Source organism: Pinus tabuliformis, chromosome 3_1 (genome assembly GCF_031772625.1).
Source record: "Pinus tabuliformis cultivar Carrire ecotype Pingquan chromosome 3_1, CPIR1, whole genome shotgun sequence".
Lineage (NCBI taxonomy): Eukaryota > Viridiplantae > Streptophyta > Pinopsida > Pinales > Pinaceae > Pinus > Pinus tabuliformis.
Genome location: NC_142301.1, coordinates 434,536,144 through 434,560,133, shown reverse-complemented (window position 1 = coordinate 434,560,133; position 23,990 = coordinate 434,536,144). Strand labels below are relative to the sequence as shown.

At 39.0% G+C, this 23,990-nt stretch overlaps 2 protein-coding genes across 3 annotated transcripts in view; both read right to left on the bottom strand.

Moving 5' to 3' along the window:
• LOC149187618 (putative CoA ligase CCL12) overlaps positions 1–23,990 on the bottom strand; it is a 258,764-nt gene that overhangs the window by 87,867 nt on the left and 146,907 nt on the right. The gene's annotated exons all lie outside the window — the stretch shown is intronic.
• Positions 3,302–11,143, bottom strand: LOC149187620 (uncharacterized). Its single transcript, XM_089411404.1, has 2 exons — positions 5,236–11,143; positions 3,302–5,054 (listed from the first exon to the last, which is right to left on the bottom strand). Exon 1 carries the CDS (start codon positions 10,713–10,715, stop codon positions 5,259–5,261), a length of 5,457 nt encoding a protein of 1,818 aa, XP_089267530.1. The 5' UTR covers positions 10,716–11,143; the 3' UTR covers positions 3,302–5,054; positions 5,236–5,258.

Below are 23,990 nucleotides of genomic sequence, written 5' to 3'. Positions count from 1 at the left end.
TTCAAAACTCTAGTGGAGAATCTGACAGGAAAGAAGATAAAAGTGTTGCGATCAGACAATGGTGGAGAGTATGTTGACAAGGACTTCACCGATTTTTGCACTGAGCAAGGCATCAGAAGAGAGTGGACATCTCCCTACAATTTGGAGCAAAATGGAGTAGCAGAAAGGAAAAACAGGACTATTGTGGAATCAACTAGGGAAATGTTGTATGATCAGGATATGCCTAAATTCCTGTGGGCAAAAGCATGCAACACGACAGTTTATGTCTAGAATAGGACTCCACACCGGGCATTGTGCAAAATCACTCCAGAGACGGTCTTCACCGGGAAGACACCTGAAGTTAGTCATTTCAGGATATTTGGGAGTTTAGCGTATTGGCGTATACACGAAGAGAAGAGAAATAAATTAGATCAAACTACTGAGAAAGGATATCTTGTGGGATATAGCGAGAATGCTAAGGCAAATAAAGTATATCTTCCAGGGAGTAGGAAGATAGTAGTTCGATGAGATGTAAAGTTCATGGAGGATAGAGCTTTTAGGAAATCTCGAGAAATGCCTTCCGAGGAGTAGTCGAAAGACGGGCCGTTAGTCAAACCACTTCAACCAGTGAAAACTAGTACCAGAAATTCTCCTGAAGACAAAGCTTCAGAACAAGAGGAATCTCAGGAAGAGGAAGAGCTGAGAGATGTGCCTACTGCCAGTGGAAGAACGAGCTGAGAACTACGACAGATTCTACGGGATGCAGAAGGCTTCATTGGCGCACCCAGGAATAATAAAAGGGAGCGAAGACAACTAGATAGGTACTAGGCCTTAGTAGCTCAGGTTGGGGAACCTTCTAGTTTTCAAGAGGTCGTTCAGCATCAAGTATGGGTGGATGCTATGGTGGAGGAATACAACTCTATAATGGTCAATGATGTCTAGGAAGTGGTACCTAGGCCTTAGGACAGATCAGTCGTGTTCAAGATGGATCTAGAAGGTCAAATATGCTGCAGACGACAGTGTGCAGAAATACAAAGCCAGGTTTGTGGCTAAGGGGTATGCTCAGAAGGAAGGGATAAACTACGAAGAAACCTTCGCCCTAGTAGCCAGGTATACTTCTATTAGAACTGTGATATCTCTTGCAGCACAGATGGGGTGGGAGATTCATCAGATGGACGTCAAGACGACATTCTTGAACGAGGTAATAGAAGAGGAAAAATACATTGAACAACCAAAAGGTTTTGAGACACATGAGAAGAAATCTCATGTATGCAGATTAAAGAAAGCCTTGTATGGGCTTAAACAGGCACCTAGGGCATGGTACGGTCGAATTGATGGCCACTTGCAAAAGATGGGGTTTGTCAAGAGTGACGCAAACCCTAATCTCTACTATCTGGTCGTAAAGAATGAGCCTCTAATCCTAGTGTTATATGTGGATAATCTCTTCCTGATAGGATCATCCAGGCTCATCAAACACTGCAAGAAGAACCTAGCCATAAAATTTGACATGAAGGATTTGGGACAGATGCATTATTTCCTGGGGTTGGAAGTTTGGCAGCAGAAGGGTGAGATCTTCCTTGGACAATGGAGATATGCTACAGAAACCTTGAAGAGATTTAGGATGTAGGACTGTAGACCTATGGCTACTTCAATGATCACCAACTAGAAGAAGATTGATGCATATGAAGATAAAGATGTTGATCCCACCTTGTACAAACAACTTATAAGGTCCGTGATGTATCTGGTCAATACTAGGCTAGACATTTGTTACACTATCAACACCCTTAGTCAGTTCATGGTGGAACCTAAGAGGGTGTGTTGTCGCGCAAACTGGCACGACAACGCTCAGACCGGGGGCTGTCACTCTGATCCCCGGTCTCTCCGTTTAAGCCTGTCTCCCACGGCTAAGGGGGGTAGACCCTGAGGAAAGATAAAGGCCAACTGCCACAACAGTTGGGCCAGGAGACGAAAAGCACTAAAATGACTTGACGAATTGAGTAGACCAGTGCCTTTAAAGATCTAAATGATCACTAGCTAGATGATCGAAGAACATGAACTACAGACAGCAATCATCCATCATCAGATAAAGAGAGCGATGCTTCAAATATCTAGTAAACCACAAATCTCTTCAAATAACGGTATCCAGCAAACTAAGAGAAATGAATCGTTTTAAGCAACAGTGAAACCAGATATCAACTTTATGCTCAGATCTCAGCACGAAAGATATATAATGACAAGCAACTGAAGGTGATAAAGGCAAATTAATTTTCCAATTTTTTTTTTTTTTTTTTTTTTTTATTTTTTTTTTTTTGCGAAAATTTAAAATCTAAAATACATCAAACCCTAAAAATGAAAATCAATTTTCTATTTTTTATTTCTTTTTTTATTTTTTTATTTTTTTTTATTTTTTTTATTTTTTATAAAACAACGAACCTATATAAAAAGAAAAAGAACTTTAATCTAAACTAAAACAAAAATCTAATGCAATGCCTAATCTAAACAATTAAACATTTTTTAAATTTTTTTTTTTTTTTTAAATTTTTACCCACATAAAAATGAAACTATAAAAAAAAGGATTAAAATCTAACAAATTAAAATAAGTAACTAAAATGAAACCTAAACTATATGAAATAAACTCTAATAAATCTAAAGCAAACTAAAGTCATTAAAATCTAATTACCAACAAACTATACGCTACCCATTCTATGCTTATTTCATTTAAAACACAAATTTTAAAATCCTAATAAAAAAAAATCTGAAGTTCTATAACCTAAACCTAAACACGCTTCACCATCCACGCATAACCAAAGCACAAAACGACTTAGAAACTGATCATACGATGCTGCAGTATTCCGACGGCAGGGGGTAACGAGTAGGGGATGGCAGAATGACTGTGCGAAGAGGAGGCCACGGCTCAGCGTGCAGACTCAGACGAGAAAACCAAAACGAATAGGAAACACGCAGGGGCTATCACAGCTAAATGTCACGGTTTTCTTTTTTTTTTTTGCAGGCCAGGACGCAGTTCAACAACAAAAGGGTGGATCAGGGGCAAATCGAAAACTATGCAGTTGCTGGTCGAAAATTTGACAGGGGTGAATGCAAGAGGCGGAGCTTTGACTTTCTGGCTGGAAAAGAAAATGCTGATACGTGACCCCAGCAAAATGTAACGGCAGTCAATGCACGCAAATACTCAAAGAGACCCTTGTTTTCATCACACGCTGGCAGAAATAAATCTTTTCAATGCAGCTGCACACGGATTTCCTAATAAGTTACTGAGTTTGGTTGGACTTGTCACTTGTGATGTTTTGTCTCAGGTGTACATACAGTGCCCAGAATGAAAACCAGACCTCAAATCAGCAATTTATAGATGATATTGTGCTCAGAAATTGGCGTTGACATGGAAATATAATGCATTAACATCAAGCTGGAACTTACATAATCATTCTATATTCATTGACAGAGGCTACAGCAGTAAAGAAACAATGGAACCTGGTATACAAGACAGCGCAGTAAACTTCAATACAATGACCAGCTCCTTGTACGATATCCGTAGTGTGGTTTACTGGTGTTGTCCCCTTCAAAATTCAGTGTTTAACCCCTGCTACAGCCACACAACGATATATGCGAGAGTTAAAGTGAAACCCTTCAAAACTAACCTCAAATCAAAATTTTAAAGCTCTGGAACAGCCAGATTTAACCATAATGACAGTAATGTTCTTGAAATATCAGAAGAAAATTCACTGTGAACTTCACTGTAAATCAGAAAAATTTCTCAATGTAAAACATGAAATGAACTTGAAATAATTAACCCAGGGCACAATCAGCTGGGCTCTGCACAGAACAGCCTGTGGGAGTCGGCTGGTTCAGCCCAGAACTTCCCCAAACGCCCACATATAGCCTTCAGCTAAAAGTTTCCTGCACACCTCAAGCAAGCATCAGCAAACAAGGGCAAGAGATGCTGCTAGATTTCAAAAGAAAATGGAGATACCTGCCATTTTCCAGAAACCCTACAGCATTCAGACCCTAGCACGTGAGCAAGATACCTGTACTCACAATGCTCTGAAAAAATCAGCTGTTTTAACTGTTGAAAACTGAAATATGCAGAAATTCAAACACCTCACAGCAGTTCCAGAGAGTAACACCAGCCAGTTTGAAACCCCAAAGTCTTTTTATTAATCAGAAATCAGTTTACAAGAGAGCTTTCAGTACAGACTCACAGATCAGATAAACTAAAAATGACCCTAAGACCCTACATAAAGGAAATGATCCCAACGGCTAGTTTTGGGTGATCCATAAAAATATTATTATTTTATTGCTTAGGGTTTTTGCTTTTTGCTTTTTATTTTTTATTATTTTTTTATTTTTCAAAATTTTTTTTTTAATTAATTTTTTTTTTTATTTTTTTATTTATTTTTTTTTTTTTATATATGAATTTATTATTTTTATTCATTAAAAAAAATTTTAAATTTATTTTAAGACGGATCATCAAACCCAGCCGTTGGAATCATCACCTAGCACCTAGGACTCATGAGGGGATTTACAACATTTTCAACCCTCAAGACACAATTCATCATGATTTTTTACAATTTTTACAATTTACATCTCAAAGGGATGAATCCACTTTAACATAGACCCTCATAGACCACCCAGATCTGCGACACAACTATAATCTAGCAGAGTAACACGCTAGGATTCTCCTAAAGTCCTAATGACGAAATGCATCCCGGCTTTGGGGTTGGGTTTGAAGGAAAACTCTGCCGATCCATGGATCGGTGAGACTAAAAACCTCCCGGGACGCAGATTGTCATTAGAAAGTTAGGTCCACCTAGGCAACTTTACATACATGACTCTGATCTGCTTAGATTATTTACATTTCAAACATGCAGACTGGGTTTACAACAAAAATGATCAAGCTGTCGATGACTGTAGGCTGGCACGGACATGTCGCTCAGGAGCTATCCTTCTCTGCCAACAGGAAGGAGGTGTACTGCATGGGTAGTTGACCAATAGTGGTCAACATCTGGCTCTACTTGGGGACACGTTGCTGCACTGGTAGGAATGTGAGAATCCAGAATCTGCATCCATACAACACACAAATAAAAATAAGTAGCGTCCATTCCCAAATCATCATATGCATTAAGTACAGGGAAAAATAAAAGCTCTTCATTTATTGACTAACTAATAACATGAAAAGTAAATCTAATCCTAAAAACAGAAATGAAATGCTGAAAAGACAAGGAATAGGGATAGAAATACAATACAAAAGATGCCCCATGGCATCAGATATCATCTCTGAAGAACAGCTTGAGCATTTGGCCGTTCGCTGGTAGATGAAGTGGTTCACCATCCAATCTGCTCAAGTGGAATGAGTTTGGTCCAGCTATGTCTCTAATGATGTACGGTCCCAACCACAAGCTATCAAACTTTTTATGCTTTCCTGGTTTTTCATTTTTGCGATCCCAAAGTAAAACCATATCTCCAACCTGCAAAGATCTAGATCTAGAGCATTTATCAAAGCTTTTCTTAATATTAGATTGATTTTTGCATATAGTTTCAAAAGCTGTCCGACGAGTCTCATCTAACTCCACAATCTGATCTATCCTATTCTGAACAACATCTTTATCAGTGGAAAAATTTTGGAGAAGCTGATAGGCTGGCAATTTTAGGTGCACAGGTAAGGTAACATCCAAGCCATAAACCAATTCAAAGGGAGATTTACCAGTAGATTTCTTCTTAGTAATTCTGTCTGCCCACAAAGCATACTTGATTTTGCTGTCCCAAGACTTCTTGTTATCTCCTACTATTTTCTTGATAATGGTTATGAGATTTTTATTACTTGATTCAGCCAAACCATTACCCTGAGGATAGTAATTCGACGAATGAGATAAGACAATGCCATATTTGAAACAGAAAGATGTAAACTCTGAGGAACTAAAAGCCTTGGCATTGTCCGTAGTGATTTTAGCGGGGACACCAAATCTAGTAATGATGTTATTCTCAATGAAATCCATAATCACCTTTTCAGTGGCATTCTTAACAGGAATGGCTTCTACCCATTTAGTGAAGTAATCAGTAGCAGTCAAAATCCAAGAGTAGCCATTGCTAGAATTTTCATGGAACTTCCCTATGAAGTCCAGACCCCAATGCTGAAAAGGTGCCTCTACAATAACAGGCTGTAGAGGAAGGGCAGCAAGCTTCTGTTTCCCAGTGAACAGTTGACAGGCTTGACAAGATCTAACAATCTTGTGCACATCAGAAAAAATCGAAGGCCAATAATAGCCAGCTCTCAGGATTTTGTGGGCAGTAGTTCTAGCGGCATAATGACCACCACAAAATCCTGAATGAAAATCGGAGATTAATCTTTTGGACTCAACATCGTCAACACACCTAAGCACTATGCCCTCTGGATTTCTCCATCCAAGGCCATCCTTCATAAGGCAGTACTTAGTGGCTTTTAATCTAAGAGCCCTTCTTCTATGAGCGACTAAGTGGTTAGGACAAGCAAGATTTGTTAAGTAGTAAACTATGTCCTGATACCATTCATGCTCAGCTAACCTTCTTAATTCAGGTGAAGAAAGATCGTCAAGGCAGAACAAACCAAGAGTCTTTTCATTACTTTCAGCTAACATTTGAGCTAAACCTTGGCCTTTGATCAGCTTAGTGGGTCTAATCTCTAAATCATACTCCTGTATCTTAGTAACCCACCTAGCACGAGTCCCTAAGCAATCAGTTTGAGTTAATATGTCTTTAACAGCAGAGTGTGGGACGAAAGCGATGATCTTAGAATAACCCACATAAGTTTTAAAATGCTTAAGAGACTTGACCAGGGCATAAGCCTGCTTTTCCATGGTATTGTACTTCAATTCGGAGTTTTGAAGTGCTCTACTCATGAAAGCGATAGGCTGCTCGTGACCCTCTCTATTCTTTTGAAGTAAGACACCGGCAATGGTATCCTCAGAAGCGAAAGAAAAAATCATGAAATCTTTGGAGTAATCAGGACTAACAAGGACAGGAGCCTTCGCGATAGCAGACTTGATTTCTTGGAAAGCCCTTTTGCCTTCTTCTTGCCAGACAAATTTCACATCCTTCTTCAGAAGACTTTGAATGGGCTTAGCTATTTCTGCATAATTCGGGATAAATCTTCTAATAAAATTTATCTTTCCAAGGAAAGACTGAAGGGACTTGAGGTTGTGCGGGAGAGGAATCTTTTGAATTGCTTCAACACGTTCAGGATCGACCTTGACTCCTTCCTTAGAAATGATATGACCCAGAAGTTTCCCTTCAGTTACCCCAAAGACAGATTTAGCCGGATTCAAAGAGATTCCATATTCTTTGCATCTATCGAAAACTTTCCTAAGATGATCTATATGGCTGATACCATCTTTAGAGAAAACAGTAAGATCGTCTTGGTAAATTTCGATAATTTTCCCGATTAATCCTTTGAAGGCATAATCCATGGCCCTCTGGAAAGTAGCCCCAGCATTTGTTAACCCAAATGGCATTCTGATGTATTCAAAAGTGCCCCATGGTGTTGTGAACGTGGTCTTGTGTCGATCTTCCCTTTTAACCCAAACTTGATTATACCCAGAAAAACCGTCTAGCAATGACATCATCCCAGACCCAGTTACTCTTTGCAACAACGTTTCCATTTTTGGCAAAGGGTAATTATCCTTTTTGCACGCTAGGTTAAGGTTTCTAAAATCGACACAAAGTCTTATTGTACCATTCTTCTTCCTGACAATCACCAAATTCGAACACCATGTCGAATGCCTAGTTTGAGCGATGATTCCTGCTGCAAGCATCTTCGCAAGTTCTTTTTGGACCAGAGGGGCTAACTTAGGATTAATCTGCCTAAGTTTCTGCCGGAAAGGTTTAGCATTTTCGTCCTTTAAGGGAATAGTATGCTCCATAATATCTTCCCTGTAGCCCTTCAACTCATCATAGGAAAAAGCCAAAACATCTCGATATTCACGAAGTAAATCAATTAACTTTTTCCTTTCCTCCAGACTAGTACCTTTACCAATTTTAACCATTTTCGGATTTTCAAAAGTACCAATGTTAACTTCAAGGTACTCGCCTGGGTCCAACTTGTCTTCTTCTCTCAGCTTTGTGGCATCATGCCGATCAAAATATTGCTCTAAGGCAACTACATTTCTGGGAGTGGGATTTATGATATGTCCTTGATCTAAAGACCCATCCTCGCCAGAAACTAGCCGGAAATCCTCAAACTCGTCTAAACTATTGAGAAAACGAACGACTTGCTTTTCATCATTAAAAACTTGCCAATGCTCTGAGTTGTCTGGGACAGATGGTCTGAATATTATCTCCATTTTAATTTTATCGTTGATTAACTCATCAGACAACTGGAAAGTGCTAGCAGCTACGGCAAGTTCATCTGCCGAACTATTTAGCTCTCTAGGAATTGCTTCAAGGTTAAGGGCTTCGAAGTGCTCCATAGTATCCCACACAGCATTTCGATAGTTTCTTAATCTCTGATTTCTACATGTGAATTTGTTCTTAAGCTGCATGATAACCAGATCGGAATCCCCCTTTATGTTAAGCAATTTAATCTTCAAAGCTTTGGCCAATTCAAGGCCCAACAATATGGCTTCATACTCAGCGACATTGTTGGTTGCTTCAAATTCTAGACGATAGGCAAACTTGAATACGTGACCAAGGGGAGACTTAAGCACAATCCCAGCACCCTTACCATGACTAGAGAAAGCACCATCGAAATACATATACCAGACTTCATCCTTAAGATCTTTAATCTCATCATCGGGAGGAATTATGAAATTGGACATGATAGCATAGTTCCCGATGTCAGATTTTTCTTTAATTATTTCGTTATGAGGCTTTTTAGGATTTTCAACATGAAATTTCCTCTCAGGTTCTCTATTTAGTCTAACAAAACCGTCACCGCTAGGAGAAGGAATCATAGCATATGACCAATTCATCTGAATGCTTCCCCCTAGATCAGAGGCCCACTTTCTGGATAAAAGCATACCCCAAGCATCAGGTACATCAACGACAACAATATCCATAACAACCATGATGTCTGGGTAAACCGAAAGATGGACTTGCAAATCCTTGATTAAACCATGAACTTCGATTTTCTTAGAATCCATGGCACATATATTATAGTAGGGTCTGGAAACTCTTAAGTTAAGCTGTTCCATAACCCTTTTAGTCATAACACAAGCAGATGCACCTGAATCCAACATGCAGTTATTCAATTTATATCCATTGACTAACAAGGTGATAAAGAAGGGTTGATGATCCTTGTTATCAGCATCTACGCTTTGCAGATAGATAGGAGCATCATGATAGTCAACCTCACGAATCTTCTGTTGAGAAGCGTTGACTTGAGGACCGTGAATTGCTTTTAGTAATTTGTCTCTTTGGGAAGGGATCTTAGCGATCTCAGAGACGGGAACCCAGATTTTAGCATTATTAAACCAACTCCCCAAATCGACATCTATTCCCGAATTTATACCAGGGTTTAAAGTTCGAGGAGGAATTTGATTCCCGCTCTGATCCTTATCCCTTCTCTGGTATGTCAAACCCTTATCTCTAGCAATTTCCAGAATTTTCTCAGGAGAAGGTTTCTCACCATACAACCTAGCCAAAATGTCATCTTCGTCTTCAAGGTTATCTATGCTAAAAGCGGATTGAGGATTCACAACATCATAGCTCCTTTCCTTAACCTCTATCCAATCATTCATGGGCAAAGGGAACTTGCTCCCTACTACGTTTATTTGCTCGCCTGTCCCAAGCATTCCATTATCGAGAAGTCTTCTGATAATGGGACAAGAGGACTCTTCGTGAAAATCAGCACAAGCACGACAGTAGGGAGGAGCATCATCCACCAGATTGGTAAGCGGATTAGGGGGCCTCTGCTCACTAGTTTGACCCTTTCTTTGCCAGTTACTATTTCTGTTATTATTATTTCGAGGCTGAAAATTTTGCGGTTGCGCTCTTTCCATTTGAATTAACCTATTCTGCAAAGTGTTTATCTCCTTGTTATGATTAATTTCCATGGTTTCAATTTTCTGAAGCAATTTGAGAACAAGTTCATTTTCAGGCTCTTGGGCTGCTTTTCCCTTAGTTTCCTTCAGTTTTGTAGCAGCCCTGTCATAACCTGGGATTTCAGACTTCCCAGAAGCTGCCTTGTCCTTCTCAAGTTCTACAGCTAAGGTTTGGCAAGCTCGATAATCAGTAAGTTTAGCACGCCTTAACTCATAAGATGGCTCAGGACCAAAGGCATCAATATAAAAATCTTGGAGAGTTTTATCTGAAGGTTTATAATCTTGAGGTAGTTCTTTAATAATGCTATTAAACCTTCTATTAAATTCCTCAACAGTTTCGTCTTCTCTCTTTCTCATCAGAGTAAGAGCTCTTACAAGATGTCGTCCTTCTCTTTTATCTCCATATTTTTCTCTAAATGAATTAATGATTGATTGTAAAGAGTCAAAAGAATTAGGAGGTTTTTCTGTAAACCAGTCATGAGCATCACCTCCTAGAGTCAAGATAAAAAGGGTCATCCTGACATCCTCATGATCAAAATCAGGAGATCTAGCGTACTTAGCCATCCATATGTTGAAATCTCGCAAATGGGAATTAACAGTAATGGCATTATCTCCATGAAAGCTAGGCAATTTGTCTATCCCAACAGATGGAATATCATTGGGGGCTCCAGGAATGTTAGAGAAATCACAAGGACCCAACAGACTCATGGTGTTGCGCCTAACCTGACCCCTAAAGAGCAGATGAACGTCAGAAAGGGCTTCTTGTCCAAGATTTGTAAGGAGTGCACGAGAAGCGAGTTTGTGTGATCGCACCCTGTAAACCTTTTCAGGATCCGGAGTGGGGTTGCACAGACTGCCTGGATGTCTTCTAGTGTACACTCTCGCAGATAATAATGGAAGTGGAGTCGCCACTTGAACAAGAAGCTAAGCACGGAAAAGCCTGAAAAACAAGGACCAAGGACAGAAAAACTCTATTCCCCGGCAGCGGCGCCAAAAAATGTTGTCGCGCAAACTGGCACGACAACGCTCAGACCGGGGGCTGTCACTCTGATCCCCGGTCTCTCCGTTTAAGCCTGTCTCCCACGGCTAAGGGGGGTAGACCCTGAGGAAAGATAAAGGCCAACTGCCACAACAGTTGGGCCAGGAGACGAAAAGCACTAAAATGACTTGACGAATTGAGCAGACCAGTGCCTTTAAAGATCTAAATGATCACTAGCTAGATGATCGAAGAACATGAACTACAGACAGCAATCATCCATCATCAGATAAAGAGAGCGATGCTTCAAATATCTAGTAAACCACAAATCTCTTCAAATAACGGTATCCAGCAAACTAAGAGAAATGAATCGTTTTAAGCAACAGTGAAACCAGATATCAACTTTATGCTCAGATCTCAGCACGAAACATATATAATGACAAGCAACTGAAGGTGATAAAGGCAAATTAATTTTCCAATTTTTTTTTTTTTTTTATATATGAATTTATTATTTTTATTCATTAAAAAAAATTTTAAATTTATTTTAAGACGGATCATCAAACCCAGCCGTTGGAATCATCACCTAGCACCTAGGACTCATGAGGGGATTTACAACATTTTCAACCCTCAAGACACAATTCATCATGATTTTTTACAATTTTTACAATTTACATCTCAAAGGGATGAATCCACTTTAACATAGACCCTCATAGACCACCCAGATCTGCGACACAACTATAATCTAGCAGAGTAACACGCTAGGATTCTCCTAAAGTCCTAATGACGAAATGCATCCCGGCTTTGGGGTTGGGTTTGAAGGAAAACTCTGTCGATCCATGGATCGGTGAGACTAAAAACCTCCCGGGACGCAGATTGTCATTGGAAAGTTAGGTCCACCTAGGCAACTTTACATACATGACTCTGATCTGCTTAGATTATTTACATTTCAAACATGCAGACTGGGTTTACAACAAAAATGATCAAGCTGTCGATGACTGTAGGCTGGCACGGACATGTCGCTCAGGAGCTATCCTTCTCTGCCAACAGGAAGGAGGTGTACTGCATGGGTAGTTGACCAATAGTGGTCAACAGGGTGCACTGGGCAGCAGCCAAACATGTTCTTAGGTATATACAAGGAGCAGTCGAGCATGGACTATTGTACATCAGAGGCAATGACATCAGGCTGAGTGGGTTCATTGACACAGATTGAGTTGGAAGTTCAGTAGATCGGAAAATTACAACTGGGTACTGTTTCAACATTGGATCAGGAATGACCTCATGGTGCAATAGGAAACAGAAATCCGTGGCTCTGAGCTCAGCTGAAGTAGAATATATGGCAGCTAGCACAACTTAGTGCGAAGCCATATGGCTTAGGAAATTGCTTGTGAACCTATTCAGGTGAAGGATGAAAGCGACCAGGATCATGTGTGATAATCAGAGTTGCATCAAGCTCTTTGAGAATCCTATATTTCATGATTGGTCGAAGCACATTGATATCAGGTGTCACTTTGTTAGAGAATGTGTCCAACGAGGGGCAGTACAGTTGAGATACACTCCTAAAGGAGAAAAGGTGGCATACATACTCACCAAGGCTCTAGGAAGAACAAAGTTTGTATATTTAAGGGAGAAGATTGGGATGGTAAAGGATCTATTTCAGTAGCAGAAATGGCTAAGTGTCAGGAGTTGCAGTGCAACAGTTATGTTAAAATTGGAAACTAGGGCCAAACTCCATGTGGGTCACCTTATTTATGGCAGCTGATATTTTTCTTGGATTCCTCTCGTCGCGAGGTGTAGGATTGATCTAAAGATCATCCGATTCCGACATGTATTCATGGAGATATGAATTTATTTGTGTTATGTGACAATTTGTCAATGTCGGCCAGCAATCAATTTACCCCCACTTGTCCTCCACATTTTATTATAAATAGAGGTGGCCTTCAAGTCATTTTGACACACACTCACACTCTTGTGATCTCTCTCTTCATTCTGTTTTGGGTTTCGATGAAGGAGAGATCTAGAGGGAGTGCCCTAGGCTCTACGTTGCCCTAATGAAGAAGCCCTAATGCAATCATGGAGGAGTCTTACAAGCCGCCATGGAAGAGTCTAATATGCTGGCCTAATGATGCCCTAATCCGCAATAAAGGGAAGTCTAATACGCAGTCATGAAGGAGGGATCTTAACGCTGCCAAAGAGAGATCCTAATGTAGAGCTTTGAAATTACACCTCTCCTACACATTTTCCCAGACTTTTTCCCTCACCAGTACTCCATAAGCTGTCAGAAATCATTGCATATTGATTCTAAAAGAGCATTTAAGTGGTTTTCTAACTATGTTTTTGTGTTTGCTGTTTGAACTAGATTTTGCTCATTAGCTGCGGAATCCAGTCACTTTCCGCAACTGATTCAACTTTCTGCAGCTGTTTTTGTCAAACTCTAGGTTGCAGGTGTCACCAGGGAAAACAACCCACATGGGCAAGTTAGAAATGACTTAGACATGGATTAGGTCCTATTGGTTTAGTCGAATTCATCAAGGGAAGTTGTGGTCAACGGTGGTCAAACAGTGGTCCAACGTAAGAGTCCTACGGCAGCCGGACTCTGTTTTCAAACACATGAAGAATTCTGAAGGATGCGTGGCCGTTCCTGAATCTCTGGGATCATGTTGCCACCTGTAGACTGCCCCACGATGCGAATCCAATAGCCACAGTTAATAGATTTAATAGTCTTGGCAACCATTACGCTAAATCCATGGACGATGTCTTTTACGTGTCTCCTGTTGACGTAGTTTCACATGAAAATAGTTATGTAACCTTTGTTATAAATAACGCGTTTCTATACGCATAGTCTTAGTCTTTTTGTTAATGTAATTTTGCTGTTCAAAGTTCACTGTGTCGTGACACTAGTCTTATTGCTGTAACTGTGTTTTGAAATATATGAGAAGACTTTGTTTCTACATGATTGCATGAACATAATTTTGGATTGATAGCCTGTTGACCGAGGCTGTGCAGAGGGCCCCTGTACGCTGAGGTTTCGTTTCCCTTGTTGTTGTAAAGTTTTATGCATCGTTTTCTTATTTCCATTGCATATATTCCATAGTTATCCACCTGTATATATTTCAATTGTTATGGTATTTCACTTCTGTTCATGATTTTACAAGTTTGTATGACACTGATCAGTGCATGTATGTTTCAGGATAGAGTAGGCAGCCCGGGCATCTGCATATAATTTTCGCAATGACTAGTGACATGGAATTAATTCTCTGCTGACTTTGCTTTTCCTAGTTTTTTTTAATTCCAGTTCTGTTTTGTTGATTTCAGTCTTGATCATTTGCTTTGTTAGTTAGTTTAGAAATCAACTTGCTCATGTCATTGACGATTACCTCCGAAAGCCATAGCTAGACTAACTGGCGAGGGATCAGATTATGAATGTTGTGAATTGATTTTAATTTTACTTTTCTGCAAGTAGATATCAGATTGCTCATGTCATTGACGATTACCTCCGAAAGCCATAGCTAGACTAACTGGCGAGGGATCAGATTATGAATGTTGTGATTTGATTTTAGTTTTACTTTTCTGCAATTAGATATCAGATTGCTCATGTCATTGATGATTACCTCCGAAAGCCATAGCTAGACTAACTGGCGAGGAATCAGATTATGAATGTTGTGATTTGATTTTAGTTTTACTTTTCTGCAATTAGATATCAGATTGCTCATGTTATTGACGATTATCTCCGAAAGCCATAGCTAGACTAACTGGCGAGAAATTGGATTATGAATGATGTAATTTGATTTTAGTTTTACTTTCTTTGCAATTTTTTATTTCTTTGAGTGCAGTAGCTTAAATCACTTTTCTGTATTTAGACAGCAGCAGAGATAATAGTTTCATGATCAGTAGTTCATTATTTACTTGTTTTAAATAGCAGCACATTTTCCATTCTTGTTCAAGCATTACTGTCATCACTAGTATATTCTAAGATCTTATGAAGTGTTAAGTGCTGGAAACCATTATAGAGGACATAATTGCCTAAAATCTATATCCATACTTGCCTTCTAAAGACTTAGGAATAGGATTTCCATTCATATTAGGAGATAAACGAAGATAAAACCCCCAAAAAAAAACAAAATGAAAAACGACAAAAATATAAGAAAGAGGCTATCTTGCACATATAGTGCACCACACTTCATCAGTTTACGACTCCTGGATTGATAATTAATGTAGCAATTTAGGACACACTAAATTGACCAAACATTTTGGCGCCGTTGCCGGGGAAGTGTAACTAGGTAGCCAATCTCTTAAAAAAAAAAGAAGGGAAAAATTGATAACTTCTTGAAGTATGCTCTCCTCTTGCACCTAGTGTGATCTGGAGGATCAGAAAAGAGAGTTGTTAGTTTAATAATTTCTTGATTATGCTCTCTTCTTGCACCTAGTGTGACCTGGAAGATCAGAAAGAGAATTATTAGCCCGACTTGAAAAATAAAAAATAAAAAAATGACATGCATAGAGCAAGAGATTCTAGGGGAAGGTTTATAGCTAGGGCCAAAAGTTCAATTTTCACAACTCCAGCTACTTCAAGGCATAGACAAGATACACCTCCATCATCTCCGACTCACTCCTAGCCTTAGGATTCCTAGAATTCAAGAAGCAGCAGCTGAATTAGGAGACTCTCCCACACTATCCATCAAATCTGACATAGGAGAAGAACCTTTCTTCACTTCTACAGGGGAACATATTGTAATCAAAGAAGTAGAATCACCTGAAGAAGAAGAGGGAGAAATTCTTCCTCGTTCACCATTAATAGAAGAACCAGAGGACTCTGAGAACTATGAGGAAACTATCATGACAGAGGAAGTAGTAAACGGATTTGGAGGAGGGGGTAGAGGTAGAGGAGGAGGAAACAATAGAGGAGGTAGAGGTAACAATGGGGGAAATAGGGATGGAGATAACTCATTTGGATTCCCTATAGCCGATGAGGAAACCCATACAACAATGAAAAATATTTCACCATCTGTCCTCCCAAACTTTTATGGGTTGCGAAGTGAGGATCCTGAAACATTTCTATTTGAGTTTGAAGTCTTGTGCCGAACCTATGACTATATGGAAGAATCTTAAAAACTCAAACTAGTTCCTTCAACATTGAAAGGAGCTGCTTTGAAATGGTTCATGGGATTAGTCACCCAATCTATTAGGACTTGGAATGATATGGAACAAACATTTTTGGATAGATACCTGGATTATTGCATGCCCACCAATCATAAGGATGAGGTATTCAAGATGATGCAAAAAGAAGATGAAAACCTGGAGGATTTACTTGAAAGATTTCAATACAACTTAAAGAGAGCAAAAATGAGTAATTTAGATGAGGAAACCTTGAAATCCCTTCTATTAAAAGCCATTAGAGATGAATGGATAGATATTTTAAACATGATGGGGAAGGGAGATATTTCTCAACTTCCACTCCATGACATAGCAGAATTATGTGTCTATCTTTCAAGGGGAAAATCTAAAACTGGAAAAGGGCCTAGAGATCCTTCTCTTATTAGAGCAAACAAATCTGCAACTGGATCAGTAAGTAGGGCAGAGATTGGCAATATGCTTGATGAGTTCAAAACTGATATTCTAGGGAGCCTTAGTGAACAACTAGACACCCTTAAAATACAAAACAAACAGAAAGCAGAAGCCGAAGCCTTAGCCATCTTTTGTCCAAAATGTAGAAAGAAACATGCTTTAAGGGAATGTCCCTTGGATGCAGGAGTTGTAGAGACGTGTGATTTACTCAGAAAGCCATGAGACCAAGGATTATCCTTCAATTCTTGGGCTCAAAGCTGTCTTTCAGGAAGATCCAAATTCAGTAGAATCCCTTTGTTTTGTTTCAAGAAGACCATGGCAGGGGCCACAAAATCAAGGATTTAACAATCCTATGAACTTTCAGCTCCCACCAAATTGGAATTCTTGGCAACAACCTTGGCCCCAATCTCAAAATCCATACCAATCATGGGCACAAGGGATGCAAAATCCTTATGGGAGATTTGCTCAATTTTATCAATATCCTCCATCTTTTCAAAATCAAAAAAATCCACAAATTCCAAATCAAAACCCACAGCTCTTATTACCATTTCTGCAACAACAATCTTCTCAACAAAATCCAAATTCTCAACTCTTGCTTCCATTTCAACAAAAGACAAATCAACTACCAGCCCAGCCATTGCCACATCCCAATAACAAAAATCTTCAGAATGCTTACATGGTAGAATGACAACCATTTCCTACCTATATGATTGTTCCTCTCAATGATGTACAACTCAGATCTAGTAGAATTTTAGAAAAACCTTCTATGGATGTTCAAAAGCAAAATACCTCTGAGGAGGATTCTCTTAAAGCCAATAAAGGTTCTAAGGAAGCATCTCTTCAAAACCCAAACATTCAGAACGAAAAAGAAAAATAGTCAACCCCCACAACTCTTGTAGTTGAGCAACCTGCATCTTCATCCACACCTCCTTTCCCTGAAAGATTACAAATTGACAAAGGGGTGGAAAAACAAATCTTGTTGCCTGACTATGACTTTCTAGATGAATTAAAGAATGTTTGTATCAAGATTCCCTTGCTACAAGCCATTAGAGAGATTCCTATTCTAGCAAAAACAATAAAGGAGTTGAGTCTCAAAAGACCAGGAAGGAAACCAAGAGATACAAGAAGAATCCACCTGGTAGGAAAAATTGCAGATATCATGATGGGAAAAATTACCATGCAGAAATATGTAGATCCAGGAAGTCCAATTGTCAAGACACATATAAATGGGATAGAAATTCCAAATACTTTAATTGACTTAGGGGCTGCTATCAACATTATGAGTAGACAGACTATGGAACAACTTAAACTTCCTAATCTTCTTTTTACACCTCCCTTACTACAACTTGCAGACAGATCAATAATCAAACCAGATGGTGTATTAAAAGATATTTCCGTCTCCTTAAATTCTTGGGAATATCCCGTAGATTTCATGATTTTGACTCCCAAAAGTAATTTAGGAGGGCATCCACTCATCTTAGGAAGACCTTGGTTAGCCACAACTGATGCTTTCATTAGTTGTAGATCTGGTGATATGTACATTTCTGATGGTAGTTCGACAAAGAAATTCAATTTGTATCCTCCAGCAAAAGCAATTATAGAAGTAGGAGACAATGAATGAATCGATGATGAGGACAGTATACAACCTGTCTTTACCATTTCTGAAATCAATGAAGATAGTCAAATTCTGAACACATTAGAAAATTTTGGAACATCTTCAGAATATGACCACACACAATTTCAGTTAGATTCTGACATTGAGTATTTATCATCAAGACAAATGTCTCTTTACTCTATGGAAGAATTTGGTAGTTCTTCCATTGAGATTTTTCCAGGTAAAACATTGAATATCAATAAAAATTTGGAAAAATCACAATAGGAAAAGCTAACCAAAATCTTGCAAAAACATTCTACTGCATTTGCATGGGAGTATAATGATATGAAAGGTATTGATCCTAAGACTTGCATCCATCATATCTATATTGAGGAAAACAGTAGACCAATCAGACAACCTCAGAGAAGGATGAATCCAAATCTTAGGGAGATAGTGAAAGAAGAGCTCCAAAAGCTACTCAATGTAAACTTCATTTATCCAATTTCAGATAGCCGATGGGTTTCTCTTTTGGTTATAGTACCCAAAAAGAATGGTAAATGGAGGTATGCATTGATTACAGGGAATTGAACAAAGCAACTTTGAAGGATCACTTTCCTTTGCCCTTTATCGATCAAGTATTAGATACATTTGCGGGCAAAAAGTACTTTTCATTTCTGGATGGTTTTAGTGGTTATAATCAAATTCAGGTAGCACCAGAGGATTAGGACAAGACCACATTTACCTGTCCATGGGGAACTTTTGCTTATCGAGTGCTTCCTTTTGGATTATGTAATGCACTCGCAACATTCCAAAGAGCAGTACTAAGAATTTTTTCTGATCTAATCCATGACTGTGTAGAGGTTTATATGGATGATTTTACAGTTTATGGTAATTCGTTTGAGAGGCATTAGAAAATTTGGAAAAAGTCCTTATAAGATGTAAAGAGACGAACCTTTCATTAAGCCATGAAAAATGCTTTATGATGTTTACTGAAGGTATTATTTTAGGACATCATGTTTCAGGGGATGGGATTAAAGTTGATAGATCAAAAGTTGAAGTCATCTCCAAATTGCCTATTCCAAATTGTCAAAAAGATGTTAGAAGTTTTCTAGGATTTACTGGATATTATAGAAGATTTATAGAAAACTTCACTAAAATAGCATCTCCACTCTTCAAACTGCTTACAAAACACTGTGAATTCAAATGGGATCCTGATTTTCAATCAGCATTTGAAACTTTGAAAACAAGAATATCTGAAGCGCCTATCTTGAGAGGACCAAATTGGAAACTCCCTTTCCATATTTCTACAGATGCTTCAGATACAGCTTTAGGAGCTGTGTTGGGTCAAAAATATTTAGTTCCTTATGCCATTTACTATACCAGTAAAAATTTGACTCCCACTGAGTTGAACTATACTGTAACTGAAAAAGAGTTTTTAGTTGTCGTTCATGCAATCAATAAGTTTAGACACTATATAACAGGGTATGAAACTTTTATTCATACTGATCATTCTGCAATTAGATATCTAATGAACAAACCTGTTACTAATGGCAGAATTACAAGGTGGCTCCTACTTTTACAGGAATTCAATATTACTGTGTTGGATAGACCAGGGAAACAAAATACAGTAGCTAATTTCTTCTCTAGGATTCAGAATACTAAAGAAGATTCTCTTGTAGAGGATAAGTTTCCTTATGAATATTTATTTGCAGTAACTACTAAGACCCCTTGGTATGCAGATATAGCTAACTATTTGGTTACAGGGAAACTACCTCCACATTTATAGAAGAAAGATTATTCAGGAGAGTTTAGAATATTCATAGATTTCTAACGAACTGTTTAAAACAGGGCCAGATCTTGTGATCAGAAGATGTGTTAGGGAAGATGAAATGCCTGATATTCTCAAAGCATGTCATGATGAACCATGCAGCGGACACTTCGCTGACAAAAGAACAGCCTATAAAATCTTTTCTTTAGAATATAATTGGCCATCCCTCTTCAAAGATGCAAAACAATATGTCAAAAGGTGTGACAGCTGCCAAAGAGTAGGGAAACCTACCCTTTCAAATGAAATGCCATTGCAACCACAAGTACTCATCGAACCCTTTGAAAAGTGGGCTTTAGATTTCATTGGACCTATTAACCCACCATCTAAACAAAGAAAGTATATATTGGTATGTACTGATTATGTCACTAAATGGGTAGAAGCCAAAGCATTATTTTCTGCTACTAAAAATTCAGTTGTTAGTTTTCTTTATGAGGATATTTTTAATCGCTTTGGTGTTCCAAGAAAAATTGTGACAGATCAGTGAAGTCAATTCACATCCAACTTGGTGGAGAAGCTGATGGAAGAATATAAAATCAAGCACAGAAAATCTACCCTACCATCCGCAAGCAAATGGCCAAGTGGAGTCTACAAACAAAGTTATTGAAGACATCATCACCAAAACTGTTCATCTACATAGAAGAGATTGGGCAGAAAGGCTTTCTGAAGCCTTGTGGGCCTACAAAACTACATGGAGAAATACAACAGGACATTCTCCCTATGAACTTGTTTATGGGAAAGAAGTCCTGCTCCCCATTGAGTTCCAAGTCAAAACTTTCAAGATGGTAGTTCAGTTGGGAATGGATCTATCAGAAGCCCAAAAGCATAGAATGGAGCAGTTGAATGAGCTAGATGAGATCAGACAAGAGGCAATCCTAAGAACTGATCTAGTTCAATATCAAAGAGCTAAGTGGCATGATAAATACATCAAGGAGAAAAAGTTTCAAGAAGGAGATTGGGCATTACTATTTGATTCCAAGTTTAAAGATTTTAAGGGAAAATTTCAGACTCATTGGCTTGGGCCATATGAGATTGACAAAATCTTTAGCAATGGAGCGGTAAGAATCAAAACCATTGATGAACATCAAACTCCTCTTATTGTGAATGGCCACAGATTAAAGATCTATCATAAGCCACTCTCAAAAGAGGAATTTGTCAAAATCTTTTAAGATAGTTCTGCAATAAGGCTGGTGAAGAAGAATCCTTCTTCTCCACCAGCCTAGCCTTTGTTCTTTTCTGTTTTAAAAAAATATATATATATATATATATATGTATAAGCCTGAAAACCAATCACTGATTGGCAGTCTTATACAAAAAATACAGGGCGAAAATCAGAAACTCCTGACGCCCTATATTTTCCCAAAAAAAAAAAAAAAAATCTCTCTCATTTCACAGTTTATGACACTCCACTTCATTCATTTCATTTCATTCCACCAATAAAAGTTTTTTTCATGACCATTTTCATTCATTCAGTCATCATTTATCCATCTCCATTCAGTCATATGATTACTGTGTTAGTTTCCGCAGCTGAACCCAGTTTCCACAGCCATCACTCTGTTTTTCAAAACTGACAGTCAGATGTTAGTTAAATGATCATGAAAATCAAATGCAGGTATGACCAAGCACATATTTTAAAGACATGAGGCACTTAAAAGCATCAACAAGGAGCAGCTGATCAAAGGTTAATGGACGAAAAGCGGCAAAAATTCCAAGGTATGAGTAAGGTTTATTTCAAATAGCATTTAGAGCACATTTTATATAGTTTTGAAACCACAACTCCATTATATGCAATGATTGGCATTGATAGCGCATAACCGTTCCACGACCTATGATTCCTCCACGAACCTTGTATTTATTTTTCAAACGGCCTCATGATCAAGCCTCCAGATTTAAATCGTGTTTGGCTGTACTTTGACACTCCACTTGTAATTATGGGGACGTGGTTGATTTGATCACGGCTCTTCTCCGCCGCACAAATTCCGCAGCCATTTCTTGAGCATGTTTGCGTCTACTTCGTAGACATCCAGTTTAAAACTCTGTCGGGCTCATTCTATTGAAGTCGCGTTTGCATTCCTACCCTGTTCACATAAGCCTCTGCTCCGCTCCATAAACTCACTCCCGCTACCTGTTCTCTGTTTTCCATTTACAGTCACTGGTTTCTCTCCATAAATCCTATCCATTTTCCGCTAACCCAGCCGTCTCACCTCCGTTCATCCAATACCCACGCAGACGTGTTTAAAACAGGAGGAAAGAATGGGTCCTCTGTTGAGAGCAAAATCGGAAGGGCCCAAATTTATGGAAGGGTATCCGCAAGTGAAAAAAATGCTAAGGAAGGCCCGGTGGTTACAATTTATTCAGAAATTCAGAGGCTACAACAAATAAGTTACGAAGACTTTTGAGAGGTCCTTTGACGGCGTAGAAGCGGAGGTTGGAGACCTTAAATTCTCAATCACAGAGGCGTCCATAGCAGCTGCAACCGAACTCCCACGGGAGGGAGAACGGTGGTTCAAAAATAAGAGCTTTGACGAGAGAGCATGGAGGGTTATCCTACGAAATCCAGGTATGGATGTAACCATCTTTAATAGAGGAATCCCTGTCTCTGCTTTACAAGAAAAATGGGCTAGTTTACTATTAATAATCCAGAAATTCATTACCTGTGAGGGACGATTCGGGTCAATGTACATGTACCACACCAGGTTGCTGATGAATTTTCTAGAAAACCAAACTCTTAATTTGCCCTATTTCTTGCTAAATAGCCTGAAGAAAATGTCCACCACAGTCCAAAAGAATTTGGGGGACGTAGAACCCCACTTGTATCACCACGGCCTTGTGAAAATCTTGATTGAAAGACAATTAAAGGAAAAGAAGGACACCTGGGAGCAGTTTTTAGTTAGAAATTTCTTTAAAGATCCACAAGAAACCCCTGAAAGCAGCACATCAAGGAGAAGCAGAAGAAAGAAAACAAGTGATAGAATTCAGGACACTCCTACTAACATAGTGGAAGAAACTAGTAGGGAGGAAAAACTATCTGAAAGTAGGAAGGAAAAGACTGAGGGTAAGAAGCCAAGAAAATCAAAAGGGAAAAGAAGTATTGAGGTTGTCTATCAAACCCCAGAACCTTCCTCAGAAGAGGACCACCAAATACTGTCTGAAAGACTAGTTTACCTTCAGGAACAGTCAGCTGCAGCAAAGAAGAAAGGGAAAGAAAAACAGAGTGGGGAGAAAGAGGACACTAGCCCACAAAATTTGAGGAGAAGTTCCAGACTTAAAGGGAAGTTGAGAAAAATACAAACTAAAGGGCCCCATTTTATTGATTTAGGAGGGGAAACACCGGAACAACCTTCAGCAATTCCTCCTAGCCGTGGTCCCCACCATACTCCTATTTCTCAACCAGATTTTGACATGAGTCCTTCTCGGCCAGATTTTGAAATCAGTCCTTCTCAACAGGATTTTGGGGTCAGCCCAAGAAAGACCACACCTGAGATAGACCCGAACCAGCAAGAAATGTATGATTATATAGAGTCCTTGGAGAAAACGGCCACAGATCCAGGCACTTCATCTGCCCAGCCTAATACAACTCAAGAAGCTCAAATCCAATCACTAAAACATGAAGTTTTTGAGCTGGAGGTCTTAAATAGACATATCAAAAGAGAAAACGAAACATTGAAGGAACAGGGCAGGTTAGATAAGATTATTCATGACAACACCATGTTGCATCTTGGGCTATGGCAGAAGAAAAATAGAAAATTAAAGAAAAAGAACAGAAGGTTGAACAGGGCTCTCATCAACCTCAAGTTCAGGTGTCTAATGAGAAAGCCGAGGATGGTACTGGTCCCAAGAAAGAAGAAAAGAAGACTGGATGTATTGGCAGAGGTCGTAGAACACATGAGCTGAAAGGAGGGTGATCAAAATTTTGGTTGCATGGGGACATGCAACACCTTCACAGTGGGGGTATGTAGAGCTTTGAAATTACACCTCTCCTACACATTTTCCCAGATTTTTTCCCTCACCAGTACTCCATAAGCT

Coding starts and splice junctions, on each gene's coding strand:
- LOC149187620 (XM_089411404.1), bottom strand. CDS start 10,715: ATGAGTCTGTTGGGTCCTTGTGATTTCTCTAACATTCCTGGAGCCCCC.